The 13,412-nt window shown below is 50.6% G+C and overlaps 1 protein-coding gene across 7 annotated transcripts in view; it reads left to right on the forward strand.

Moving 5' to 3' along the window:
* PTPRS (protein tyrosine phosphatase receptor type S) overlaps positions 1-13,412 on the forward strand; it is a 166,838-nt gene that overhangs the window by 64,221 nt on the left and 89,205 nt on the right. For all 7 annotated transcript variants that reach the window (XM_051810457.1, XM_051810465.1, XM_051810458.1 and 4 more), the window contains one exon: positions 547-714. In XM_051810457.1, the coding sequence (XP_051666417.1) occupies positions 627-714 (88 nt within the window). In that variant the 5' untranslated portion in view covers positions 547-626. The remainder of the gene's footprint in view (positions 1-546; positions 715-13,412) is intronic.

Consider the following 13,412-nt stretch of genomic DNA (forward strand, 5'->3'; position numbering starts at 1 on the left):
CTGTCGGGTCACATCCCTTCACACCTCATTGCTCAGCGCTGCTCTGCCGGCGCTGCTGCATCTCCCGGGCTGGGGAGGGAGAGGAGCTGATGAGTGTTAAACTTTAAACGTGGGTTCTGTGTGGTTGGTGCCTCCTGATTCCCGTTCTCCTTCCTGCGCCGTTCCCTCCCTCTGTGAGTGCGAGTGCTGAGATTCGCTTCATCACCTGCCCTGGCAGGGAGCCAGAGCCCACCAGCCTCGTGTCCCCACCAGACTGCTGGGCCATGGAGCTGGTCAGGTCCTCGTGGAGCTGCCTGGGCTCCCCACAGGGACCATGGGCAGCAATTACCTTGGGCCCCCACTGCCCCTCGGGCTCTGCTCGGCTCTGCCCACCCAGCTCCCCCTCAGTGCTCTCCTTGTAGTTCCCCCTCTGCCCACCCAGCTCCCCCTCAGTGCTCTCCCCTTTGTGCCCCCTCTGCCCACCCAGCTCCCCCTCAGTGCTCTATACCTTGTACTCCTCTGCCCACCCAGCTCCCCCTCAATGCTCTCCCCTTTGTGCCCCCACAGGTGCTGACAAGGCTGGGGAGACGTTGTGAGTCCCGCTGACCCGGAGCCTTCCCGGCTGGGGCCGAAGGCCAGTGCAGAGGATGAGGATCCTTCCCAGCCCTGGGATGTCTTCACTGGTCTCCCTCGTGAACCTCCTCTCCATGCTGCTGATAGACTGTGTAGCTGAAAGTAAGTGACTCTGCTCTTTCCCTGCTCCTTTTCTCACCTCAGCAAAGTATCCCCCTCTCCTTTCCAGCATTTATAGAAGTGTTCAATACCTGACCATGTGTTTCATTTTCTAACTTCTTCAGCTTTCCACTGGTGCCTTCCCCTTTTTCCCAGTCCCACCTCTGGGGGACACACAGGGCAGCTGGGCCCTCACAGCCCGCTTTGAACCTCGGGTTGCCCCCAAGCCTGCAAAGAGCTGGAGAGAAGGGAGGGAGCTGCCTGACAGCTCTTGCCAGAGCCCTCCTCCCCCTTCTCCTGGCCCCATCTCCACCCAGCTCGCCCATATTGTCCTCTCCTGCTCCTGCCTTTCAGGATCTGTCAGACACTGGTGACCGTTGTCGTGTTACTTTCTGGGGCTGGATTCCAAACAGCATCATGAAGAAAGAGTATTATGTTCCTCCTTCCCCCGAGTGAACCAGTTCCAGTTTAACACAGTTTTTATCTTTGCTGCCTTTCAATTCTGGCTTTAAAAAATGAAAAAAGGGGAAGGCAAAAAAAAAAAAAAAAAAGGTGAAAATCTTCAGCGACTTGAATGTAATGTTCCTTCGACATGAAGGCTGATCGCTTGGGATCAGTGGGGAATAGACTTTTCCAGGCTGATTGAATTATGACTTTTTTTTTTTTTCCCCTCCCCTGCAAAGCTGCTTGAAGCTGGTGAGAGGGCTGCTCTGGTCAGCGTGGCCCTTGACAGCTTTTAACGTAATCGCTTCGTTATCAGGGTTTATTACGATGACGCCGTCACCGGGGATTGAATGGACCCACGACCTTTCGGTTGCTGGGAGATTTTTTTTGGAGCAAGTGCTTTCTATCCTCTCTGCAGTAGGCAAGTGGGGGGTGTGTTTGCCCTTGCCTCACTCCTGAGTTTTGCTGGGTTCATGCTTAATCCTTCTTTGCAGGGAGGAACGCTCATGTGCAGAAAGATAATGTTTTATTTTATTCTTTTTCATTTCTTAAGCCTGGGAAGGGAGCTGGGCTTCACTGTAGGGCCAGAGCTTCAGTTTGAGCTGTCCTGAGTAGCAGGAACAGTGCAGTGTCTGGCAGCAGGGAACCTGCCATGAGTCTTTTGTCCAAGGATTTATCCAGGGCCCTACTTGGGTGTTGCAGCCAATGCTCTTGCAGGGTCTTTATGAGGACCCAGAGTCAATGAGTGCTGCTGTGTTCCACTGGGCTCAGGGTGGCCTTGTTGGTTGTGAAAGGGGGCACCGGGAATTTCCATTCCCGACTCTTTGTGCAGTGGAGTCAGGAGAGGGGATTCAGTGGAAAATCCAGTGTCAGGGCTCTGGGGTCTTGTTCTTGCCACTGGTTTTGCTGTAACACTCCTGGCAAAATCGCTGTTTGCAAAGCCAGCAGTGCAGCTTTGCAGGAGTGGGTGGAGAGTTCAGGTGTTTCTGTGCTTCTCTGTGTAAGAAGAGCCCTGATTCATTCCCTGTGATACCCAAGTGCCTGTGAAAAGTGGGGTCCATTTTAATTTTACGTGTACACCAAGCCCTGTGTGCTCATTGCAGAATCAAGGCTTCTCAAAATTGTGGCTGTGTGACCTCAGTTCTTCTGTGGATTTGGCTTTTCCTGAGAAGAAATGAGCATCTTGTCTGTCCATCATCTCTGGGGTGAGGTTTGCTAAGAAATTACAGCAGAACAAGGAGATCCCATGTACTGTCTGACTGCTACCAAGCCCTTCTGGGGGGAAATGTGCCCTCAGGGGGGCTGATGCTGGTCAGATAAGGCAGAAGGCACCAGTTCTGTGGCCCAAGCCCTGCTGAAATCTGTCCCTGCTCCGCAGACACCTCGCTGCTTGCAGCTGAATTTCTCTCTCCTGTAGTTCTGCAGTGTCCTTGGATCCTGAACTCTGAGGTTTTGTATTCTTTTTCCTCTTGCTGCTCACAGATGTCCATGCAGGAACTTTGCAGGTTGCCCAAGGTGGGGCTGCTCTTACCTGCTTGCTGTGCAGATGAAATTGGGAAGGTGGTGTCTCTTCTCTTGACCTGTGGAACAGCTCAGCACCTCCCTGAGCCGTGCCCTTGGGGCTGCTCCCTGTTCCCAGTTGCTGGAGTTGCTCTGGGGCTGTTGCTGTGCCTGGTGGTGATGAGTGGACAGAGAGTTGGTAGCTCCTGGTTTTGGAGTGGCTCTGGAGAGATCCCCTCTCAGTCAGCAGCACCCGAGCTGGTCCGTGCTGCTCCCCACTGAGCCTTGCAAACAGCAAACAGCTTTGTCTGTCACAACTGCAGAGGCTGTGTGAGGAGCTGTCACTCTGTTCTGACAATGTCCTCTCCCATCAGATGGCCCTGGGCTCTGTCACTGCCTCTCCCGTAATCCCTTGGCCGGTTTCCATTTGGCCACGGCGCTGACCCCATTTCCTGCCCTAATTCACCAGAGGGGCTGCCCAGGCCCTGCAGCCCCCCGGGCACAGGGGGGTGGTGCCCCTGCCGTGGTGGGAAGCCTGCATTGGAGATAGGAAACCCCTGGGATTCTGGCTTTTGGAGGGCATCACCCTCCCAGCTTCACAGGGGGAACATCTCCCTGTGCAGCAAAGCCTGGGCTGAAAGCTGGAACTTGCCTCCTCTCCCAGTGCAGCACTGGAGGAGCTGTGGCCTCTGCAATCAAAGGACCATTAAAATACTTCCCTTGTTTCCGAGGCTAATTGATCTCAGTCAGTGATTTAAATCTTTCTGTGGCAGGAGTGTTCTATTTAAAGGAAACTGCCATTTAAATTAAAAACCCAAAGCACCACACTACTTTCTGCCTGCTGTTCCTCCTTGGGAAGCTGAAGAGGACAATAATGGAAAGGTGTAAAGCAGACATGTTCCTTCTCTTTTTCTTTGGTTGCATATGGACACTTTGTTTCTTCTGTACAGTCAAGGGCAGCCATAGAACTGGAAATTGCTAATTCCGTGATTATTTTCATTAAATGGAAAGTATTATCATTTTGTTAAGGATTCAGCTGTTTGGGCGAGTACCAGGAATTGGCATCACTGCAGGGAGTGAGGGGAGACCTCCCCAAGAGCTGCACAGCCAAAGAGGCAGGTCTTGTGCCCCTTGGAGCTGAGAGAAAACCACACAGCAGAGACAGATGGATGTGAGTCCAGGGAGGGTAACAGTCCCCAGATTGCTGATGGACCTGGGCACAGCACTAAGCCTTGGTGTTCCCTGTTCATACCCCCAGCCTGAGCCATAAAACCTCTGTGGTGAGCACCCCAAAACACCTCGGTTTGTGTGTGCACAGAATCAGCCTCATCCTGCTGGTGGACAGGGCACAGCAGAGCTGCTTTTGGGCTGAGGGCAGTGGTCAGGTCCTCCTGCCCTCCTCTGCCACCTGAAGGAATGACGTGCCCGCTCTAAGTGCTCCTCAGCTGCAGATAAAAAGCCACTTACTGTATAGAAATGTGCCCGTTTTTCTGACTGGAATCAGCACGCTCGCTGTTTTCAAGTGGATTTTTCTCATTGATTAAACCTTTGTGCTTTACAATAGCACTTTGCTAATTGGTACTTTGCATACACAGAAGGCTGGTGTGTGGCTCTCTCCGCCCCAGCAAGATTTAATGGCAGCAAATGTTACTTATTACTTAGGTTTCCTTCCTTTTATAAATCATGGTATAGAACTCTTTACTAGCACACTCTGAAGTATTACCATAAATAATTAAATCTAAATTGCAATTGACAAAATAAAAGAATAAAACCCCTTTTATGATGCATTACCCTGGCTTTCTTCCCTTTTAATTGCTCTTGCACCATCATTAATTTGCAGAACAGGGGAATTCTTGGGAGGTGCATGTGTGGGAGTGGGGGGGGCTTGTGCTCCATGAGCATCCGTGGGGCTGGGAGAAGACAGCAGCCAGGCTTGCACCAGGCATGTGAGACTCATGGACAGGATGGAAAACGTGCTGGGATGGGAAAGGAGCTCCTGTAGGTCCCTGATTAGGCTGACAGGGCAGGGAGCTGGTGCCATGGGAGGTGTGTGATGTGGAAGGTGTGTGCTCCTCCTGCAAGGTGCAGGAGGTGGTGGCAGCACAGCTGGGCTCGCTGAGATCCTGATCACAATGACTTACAGGTGCATCTGACTCCTCTCCTGAGCCGTCCCTCCCGTGCTCTCATTCCCAGAGGATTAGCCTCTGGCTCAGCTCACAGCTTTTAGCTCTGGAGGTCCCAGCTTTGATCTGCTTTTGGCCAAGACAGCAGTTGTCACGTAAGATGGTAGTAAAGATCAAGGAGGCTCCATCTTAGGACTTGATAGACATGTTAAGTCGACATCAGTGGGGAGGGAATCTCTCTCCAGTCAGAGGAAGCTGCTTCATTTTAGGTGTTTGAGGTGGATCCTGACAGCGCTGTCCTGAGAGAAGGAAGATGTCGAAATGTGGTGAGGCTGAGGTGTCTCACTGTTTGTGTCATAGACCCCAATTAACTGTGGCCCCCCAAAATGACAGTGAACCTGCTGGGGGCTGAGGAGCCAGGGGAAGGGTGCAGAAAGGCTTTTTCTCCTTGGTGGGTGGGTTGGAGGGGGAGCAGAATTTAAGGTGGGAGCACAGGGGAGGTTGTGTGGCTGGTTGGTGGGTGGTGGAGTTTCTACCGGGTGTTGCACGTTGTTCCTTCAGTGAGTAGAGTCTAATGGTGAGCAAGAGGGAGGCAGCAGCTAAATTGCATCCTCCAGAAGGCAGAGATCCCTGCTTCCCTCCCCAGATCCACTTGCTGCTCATGTTCCCCAAGCAACAGTTGCCTTTGTAGCCAGGAGACCCCTTGTTGTCCTTGTTCCTGAATTGCCCTTTCCTTTGCTGCCTTCTCTGTCTACCAGTTTGTGATCCAGGCTGTGGCTGTTGAGGGTTCTGGACTGGTTGTTGTCTCACTCAAGGACACTGAATTAAGCTTCTATGTCACCTTGTTTTAAGTGCCTGATTAAATTAAACCTTGCCTGACTGGATCGAGTGATGTATCTCTTTTCTTTCCTACTTCTTTTTTTTTTTTTTTTTTTTAAAGATAACTCAAATTGGAAAGTTTGTGCCTTCTGTAGGACCCGGGGAGGAAATCAATCATCTGTCAAAAGAGCTTCCTCGGGGGCAGGGGGGGCTGGCAGTGCCCAGGCCTCAGCTGTGCCCCACACTGTGAATGCTCATTAGATTAATCTCTGCTGAGGAGCACCTGGGGACAGCGGCAGCCACGGGTGTTTGGGGCCCAGCCATGGGTGTCTCCTGGTGAAGGATCTTTTCCCACCCAGAGGTTCTTGCTGCTCAGCTTCATTAGATGTTTAAGTTAGGGGAAAAGAGCATCTGTTTGTTGTGTAAACAAGCAGCTTGTGTGAAAATGTCATGTGCAGAGGGTTTGTGAGGCAGGAAGTGCCTGTCTTCACCGTACCTGGATGCCAAAAGTGGGGCTGCTCCTCTGTGTCAGGCTTTGCCAGGAAGCCCAGACTTTTTTCTTTGTGACTTTTCCCCTTGGTTGTCCTGTTCACTCTGGCAGTTCTTGCACATGCTGCTGGAAAGGACAGGATCTTTCTGGTGTCTCACCCAGGCCCTGGGTCACATCAGCCTTCCATCTGTCTGACAAGGCCCGTGTGCTTATGTCTTTTCAAGACCAGCAAAATATGAATCTCCTGGGTCACTAAAGGGAATCTGTGAGGGTATCCCACCCTTTTTGTGGCCTGGCAAGCCCAATATTATTCTTAGAAGGTGAGCAGAGTGTTTTTCAAGGACGCCCGACCGGAGGAATGTCGTTCCTCGGCGCGTGGGATGGAATCTGGGCTCGTGTTGGCCTGTGAGACACAATCTCCCAAGAACAGTTTTATTTACTCTGTGCCACTCTTCCCCTCCAGTCAAGGATGTTCTCTTGCAACATAATTGGTCCCAGTTCCCACCTTAGAAAGCTGTGATGTTCCCTGCACTGCAGCTGCTTTTAATTTTTTGGGGATTGTTAAAAGTTCATGAAAATAGTCACGTTTTGGACCATCTGCTGTGTGCAAGGAGATAAGCAGCGTATGGGCTGAGGGCCAGGGGCTGGGGCAGGAGCTGGGAGTGTCCTCACACTGTGACTGCACCTTCTCAACCCTCCTTTTGCTTGTCTAGATGGCTTTTTTGAGCAAGGACTGCTCTTGCCATGTTGTTGGCCGGTGTAATTAGTCCCGCTCTTGGGCTGGGGATCTGTCCTGGTTAAACCACACCAGGTTCTCCCCCTGCAAATGCTAAACAGTCGTGTTGGGGTTTGGCAGAGGAACCTCCTGCTCCATCCAAGGGCACAGCAGTGACTGTGGAAGAGATCACAGCTACCCCCAGACCTGAGGAGTGCCAGGAGAGAGCATTATAAATACATTTTGGACGTCTACTGTGAAGACTTTGAAAGGGGATCTTGAAATGAATGATTCAAACCATTGACATGAGGGACTGTGGGTTGACCTGTTTTTCACAGTGGAGGGTTTTGAGCATGTCCCATCTTGGTTTTGCAGACATGAAACATTGCTGCTTCATACGAGCCCGGCGAAAACCAACGCTGCTCGTTTCATCTGCAATGCACAGAATCATTTCTGTTTCCTTTTGAGGCTGAGAGCAAAAGCAAAGCTTTAAAGAAGAGGAAAAAAAAATAAATAGAAGGAGCTGCAACTGGTTTAGCATTCTACAAAGTTTCTCTGAGTCCTCCAAATCTTTAATTGACTCAGGAGCATAAAATTGAGAAGGGGAGAGAGTGAGAGAGCGTGTGGAGTGGCGCGAGTGATTTGAATAATTTATTGTCCTTTGAAGTTGCAAGAGAAATTTCAGCTGCCTTGGGGAGTAATTTCTCCCCCTTCTGAAAGGGTTTCTCCTTATTTTAAGCTCATTCAGAGGCTGATAGTTTTGCATTTTCTGCATAATTAATGACCATAGCTCCCCCTACTCTCACACAACCTCTAAAGAATGGTGGGGTGATGAAACTTGGTGGTTTTTTTAATTAATAAAGTCAAATTAATTTGGCTGTGTCCTCTTCCTCCCTCACCTCTGTTGGAATTCATGGATTTATTCTTAAATTAGTCTGAGCATGCTGCTAAGATTTACTAATCTTTAGCCTGGACTTTGATTTGTATGAATGGATTTCTAAAATGGTGGTGTAGGGTTTTTTTTCAGTTCAGCTCAAAGATCACCTTGAGACTGGTTCCAGTGGGCTCCCAGAGAGCCAGGAAGATCCTTCAACTCTTGTTTCTCTTTGTCTGGGGAGCATATGCTTGGTTTTGAGGGCTTTCTGTGTGTGTTGTTTCTGTATGAGTGCTATGAAATGCCCCTTTCCTTCTAAGATCTGCTAATTGGGGCTAATTCCAGTAGCTGCCCCTTGAGGGATTGCCTTTCCCCGATGAAAGGGGAGAGGATTGCCTTCCCAGTGCCTGGAGGGACTGCAGGACAGACTCCTGGTGAGAAGCCATCCCTTGGCAGGTGTCAAACAGGAACAGAAACCTGTCCTACTCAAACAAAAGCTCACCTTCCTCAATTACTGTCTGGGATAGCAGAATTTAAGGTGGCATCGCTGCTGCTTTTCCACGTTTCCATTTCTCTTTCACTCGTGTCTTGCACTGGTTTTCTGGCTCACTGAGTCTCTAGTTATCTCAGAGCTGAACCCATCACATTCCCCCTGCTGTCAGTTCTCAGCAGTGTTGTTGGATTCTCCCTTTTTTTTTTTGATTCTTTTGTGTTGATGTGCCCACTACAAATCTGAATGATGAGCAGTGTGGCTCAGAGACAGAAATTGCAGTGACTCGTGTGGTAGGAGTCAAAGTTCATCATTGTTAAAGGTTGTGTTCATCCATTAGTCATGGCTTTATTAGGTTCTGGGTTCTTGTTTTCAAGATCTCCCATCTTGAGTTCCCTTGACATCCAAGCCTCAATACTGATAAGCAATACAGGCTCAAAATATACTGTTAAGACTCAGTGTTTCAAGCTTGTATATCCCAAATCTCCTTTTGTTCCACAGAAAATGGGGGGTCAGATAGGAATGATGCAAAAAACTTCTGAATACACCCCAAATTCTGTGCTGTAGGAGCTGTACCTTTCCCTGTTCTTGTAGACCAGGAACCTTCTTCTCTTGAACCTGGAGGGAAGAAGCAGACAACAGCTAGTAAGTGGAAGTAATACAGCTTTTATTTACAGGATTAGGAGAGCAGAGCTTTATCAGAGGATATTTTATTTGCCTAGTGTGCCTTTCACCCCCAAATGATCCCACATATGAGCTGGCAAACCTCAACTGGGGTCATCCATCCCGTGATCTCGTGCATGTAGAGCTGCAGCCCCTCCTGAGCTGGCGATGCAAGGCAGGACTTAACTGTGTGTTTACAGTTTGCAAAGCTCTGTGTCACATCCCAAAACCCAGGGTTGGGGCTGATCTCCCTGATCACATCCTTGGGGCTCCCAGCTCTGCTCTTTCTCGGAAGGACCATGAGCTGCAGGAGCATGTTTTCCCCGTTGTGCTGACTCTGCTGTCACTTTGTGGTGGTGCAGGACTGAGGCTGGGCTATATTAAGATGGCATGGCCCCCTGGGAGCTGGATCTGGGCTCGTTAAGCTTTTCCTTCTTGCAGGCTTGTCCCGTAGGAGATGGTTTTTTCATGTTCTGGTGTCCCCCCCTGGACTCGGATTCTTTAGTGACTCAGAGCAGTGGAAGTTGAGCAAAGAGCCAAATCCTTTCTAGCTGGGTCTTTTCTCAGTAGGTGGTGAATCGAGCTGCTCCAGGATGCCATTATCAATGAGATGGCTGAAGGAGAAGCTGTCTTAGCAACTTGGCAAGGGCAGGGAGAGCTCCCTGCCTCAAGCTCATGATTGCAAACAACCTGGGATTGCTGTCGAGACATTGATGGACAAGGGGCCCTCATTAAGTTGCCAGGACAGCTCCTTGGGTCTCTGGCTCTGCTCTGGGTTGTTAGGCCTTGTTATGGGACCTGTGGACAGACATGGAATGAGATGTTACTACAGCATTCGTGGACCCCCAGGGTCCACGTTGCTGAGGCCACGTGTGCTCCTTTGTTTGCTGGAGCTTCCTGGCTGATCCCAGGGCTGCCATCCTGCATGAGGGCAGTGCTCATCTCCTTCAGCTCTTGCTGGTCACAAGGAGCAGCTTCCTTCCTGTGTTGTAATGCCAGGAGATGAAGGAGAATCCTGGCCAGAGGACCATCTGCATTCCCACCAACGTGCTCCTTTGCCCCTCGGTTTGGTCTGTGCCAGGGAGGGAGGGTGGGAGCAGAGAGCAGCAGTTGTGCACCTGCAGTGCTCACCATCTCAACTGGGGAGAGAAGGAGGTGGGGAAACTGAGGCGTGGGAGGAGGATCTTTGTGGGATGTGGCCACAGAATGTGTTGAAAAGCAAACTCAGTCTTGCATCCTCCAGATCACGTTCCCTCCTGCACATATTCCATACCCTGCTTAGTGCTGCCTCTTTTCCCTCCGTTCTTGCCTTGTGTGCAGGGTCTCACTCTGGTGCTGGGCACCAGCTCCCTGCTGCATTTGCTGTCCTTCCCTGCCAAACGCAAACCCCTTCACCCCCAACATCAATCCTCCATTTCTCATTTGTTGAACACAAGCCCAGGTGATGCTTTGAGCCCTCACTGTGGAAGTTCTCACATGGTGGGTGCTTTCTGGTGTGTGCTCACTACATGCTGAGAGATACCAGGCACCAGTTTTCCTGTTGGGGAAGGAAGAAGAAGGCCTGGAATACCACCCCACTCCCTGCAGAACAGGGACATCTCCCTGTGCTGGCCCATCAAGCAGTTTTCATCCTGTGTATGTGCATCATTACATGTGCCCCATTATCCCTTTGTATAAATCCCAGCTGCAGGAATGTTTTCCTTGGCTGTATCAAGGTGCCAGTTGCTGGAGCTGGGGCTGATCCGTGGAAGTGACAAATACCCTTTTTGCCACGGAGTGAGGTGGATCCTTTCCATGCACAGGGATGTGGGATGGTAGCCTGGAGGATTCCTGCTGAAATGGGATAACTTCATCCCAGTGCTGTTCCCACGCGATAAGAAACAGTCCCATCCCTGGAAACCAGCAGTTTAAATAGACCAGAAGGAACCATTATGCTTTCCCCTCCAGCAAGCAGGTTTTTCTCACCTTACATGTCAGAACCAGGAATAGATTTTTGGTAGCCTCAGTCTCCTCCTGCCTCACTGCTTCAGGCTCGTACCTCCTCTTCCAAAGGGTCTGTATCCCAGTGCCTTTCAAACAGGAGCTTGAAAGCTGTATGGATGTGCCAGATCCCCAAAGTTACAAGCCTGATGGCGAGAACAGCTTGACATGATGCTGGCTATGAATGGACTGCTGCCTCATCCTGGCTGGGGGGAGAGGTGGGAGCTGGCAGCACAGGCAGGTGTTGGACAGCCAGGGCAGTTAAAGGTGTATGAAATGAGTTCTTCATCTTCCTCACCCATTTTCTGCCTGTGTTAACTCCTGTGCTTGGGTCACATCCTTCATCACTACCCTTCCTTCTCTGGGACCTTGCAGGAAAGGAGAAGGGATAATCATCCAGGTGACATTCCCCTATGTCCAACAGGGAACAACCTGCACTCGCCTGTGGTAGCACAGCTTTTCTGAGTCAGGGAAGGGCTTTGGTGGCTCAGCAGCAGGGGAATAGCAAGGTGGAAGTATTTCACTTCTCAGAAAATGTCCTCGATCTTTTTTTACCCTCCTTTGCCCAACCTTGCCAGTCCCGTCTCCCTGAAGGGAGCCAAGAGCTGCTGACAGTAAGAGGAAGTCTCTGTCTAAAGCCTATAATTATCCTGTCTGCCTTCCCAGAAAAGGCCAGTTGGGGAGCGAGCGTGCTCCCGTTCCACGGACCAGCCCTGCCTTCTCCTGCCTCCCCAATTACTGCTTAATGGACTTTTTATGATGATAAGACGACTGGGCTGGGGAGAAGCTATTGACGGGGAAATGGAAAATAATTCACTCCCTGTTTGTTTGTTCTGTCAGAAAACCCTCATTTTGCTTTTATTTGTGAGGCACCGAGAAACAGCCCTCGGAAAGAAAAAGTGCAAAATCTGTCCCCTGGATTTCACGGGGACCTGGGTCTCTGCAGGACCTCTCCAAGGGGTGTTCTTAGTCTTGTGGAGTGTCTCCACAGAGACTCCTCCCCGGTCCTGCACCCAGTTTGCAGCTCTCACTCTTCTCCTGAGGAAAGATGTAGATTCTGGAGCTGTCTCCCTTGCTTCTATCCCTCTCACAAGCTCCCCCGCTCCCTAATGCCACTGCTTTGGAATACAGATCCATTCCAAACAGAGCATTCTTGCTCCCCACTCTCCATCTGTGTCAAATTTGGCTGCTCTCTCCTGTTTTCATCTGCTCTGTGGTTTGTCTCCTCCATCTAATCTTCACTTCCTTGCTCTGGCTCTGAACACCTCCCTTCTCTCCAGCTTGCTCCAGTTCTCTTGCACAGAGTCATGGAATATCCTGACTTGGAAGGGGCCCACAAGGATCATCAAAGTCCAACTCTTGGCCCTGCACAGGTCAGCCCAGAGAACGTGCCATTTCCCTTGTTGATCTCTTCTCATTCTCACTGATTTTTCCATCCTTTCTACCTTCTGCTCCACGTTTTGTCTCCTGATTCACTGGTGTGGCAGAGCTGCTCCTCTGGCTGTGCCTCCACACTCCCATCCCCATCCTTCCAACACAGGGCATGGATCTGTGTGCAGTCAGACCACAGCAGCACGTGCGTGTCAAACACACTTCCTAAAGCAACCAACAAACAGTGGGAGCGTGGCTGGACCCCAATCTCACATTCCTGGCAGGGTTTTCAGGAGGGCAGATGAAAGCACAACCACCCAGGGCTGTGGTTGGGGAGTACCTTGGGCTCCTTCTCCGATTGTGAGCCCATCAGCAGTTGTGGGAAAGGGAGATGGAGTTTCACTAGATCAGCAGAAAGGTTCAGCCCAGAAACCAAAGGAAGAGGGAGGAGGAAGGAGAGGAGAGGAGGGGGGGTTAACTCTGTGCATGGCAGTGGGAACACCATCAGATTCCTTCCTGGTGGCTCTGCAAGTTAGCAGGGGGTGAGAAATAACAGGGAGAGATGTCTCATTCCAGCTGACACGAACTGGTTGTTGGAAGATTCCAAAGCTTTTGTCTGGCTTTTGATTTTTACCTTCCTCTCTCCCCAAGAAGTACCTGTTGGAGAAGGTCTCTGAGTTCCCTCTGGTGATGTTTTTGTGGTTATTTTGTTTGTATTTCAGTCTTCAGAGGCTGCAGCTGTGTTCAGTGCCACCCGGGGTGCTGAGTGCTGAACAGAGCCGTGCCGAGACCATCCCTGCTCCAAACTGCGTGTAGTGTCTAGACCAAGACAGACAGGCAGGTGTGAGAAATGAGGGTTGTCACCTCCCTGCTACGTGTGGCAGCCTGAGGTGTGGGGAAGGGCGAGTTCCCAAGGTCAGCCGACTTTGCACCAGAGCCAGAGATCCGAATCCCAACTATGGGAACGATCTGCAGCCTGGAAAAGCAGATTGGGGTGTGCAACTAATGGCAAAATAACAATGACCACAAACGGCTTCGTGGTCTCAACTTTTCCCTTTGTTTTAAAAGGTGGAGTTGCCTATATGTGTATATATATGCACAAAAAAGGCTGATTTTCCATCTGCTGAGTGTTTTTGAGCGAGGATAAAGGTCGTCACTGGCTAACATGCCCTGAATCTCTCCTGCAGCGTGGGCACACTCACAGTGGGCAGATCCACACGGGGAAATGTTGG

This window comes from Manacus candei, unplaced genomic scaffold (genome assembly GCF_025592945.1).
Source record: "Manacus candei isolate 608988 ecotype Guabito, Panama unplaced genomic scaffold, ASM2559294v1 h1tg000078l, whole genome shotgun sequence".
NCBI classification, from domain to species: domain Eukaryota; kingdom Metazoa; phylum Chordata; class Aves; order Passeriformes; family Pipridae; genus Manacus; species Manacus candei.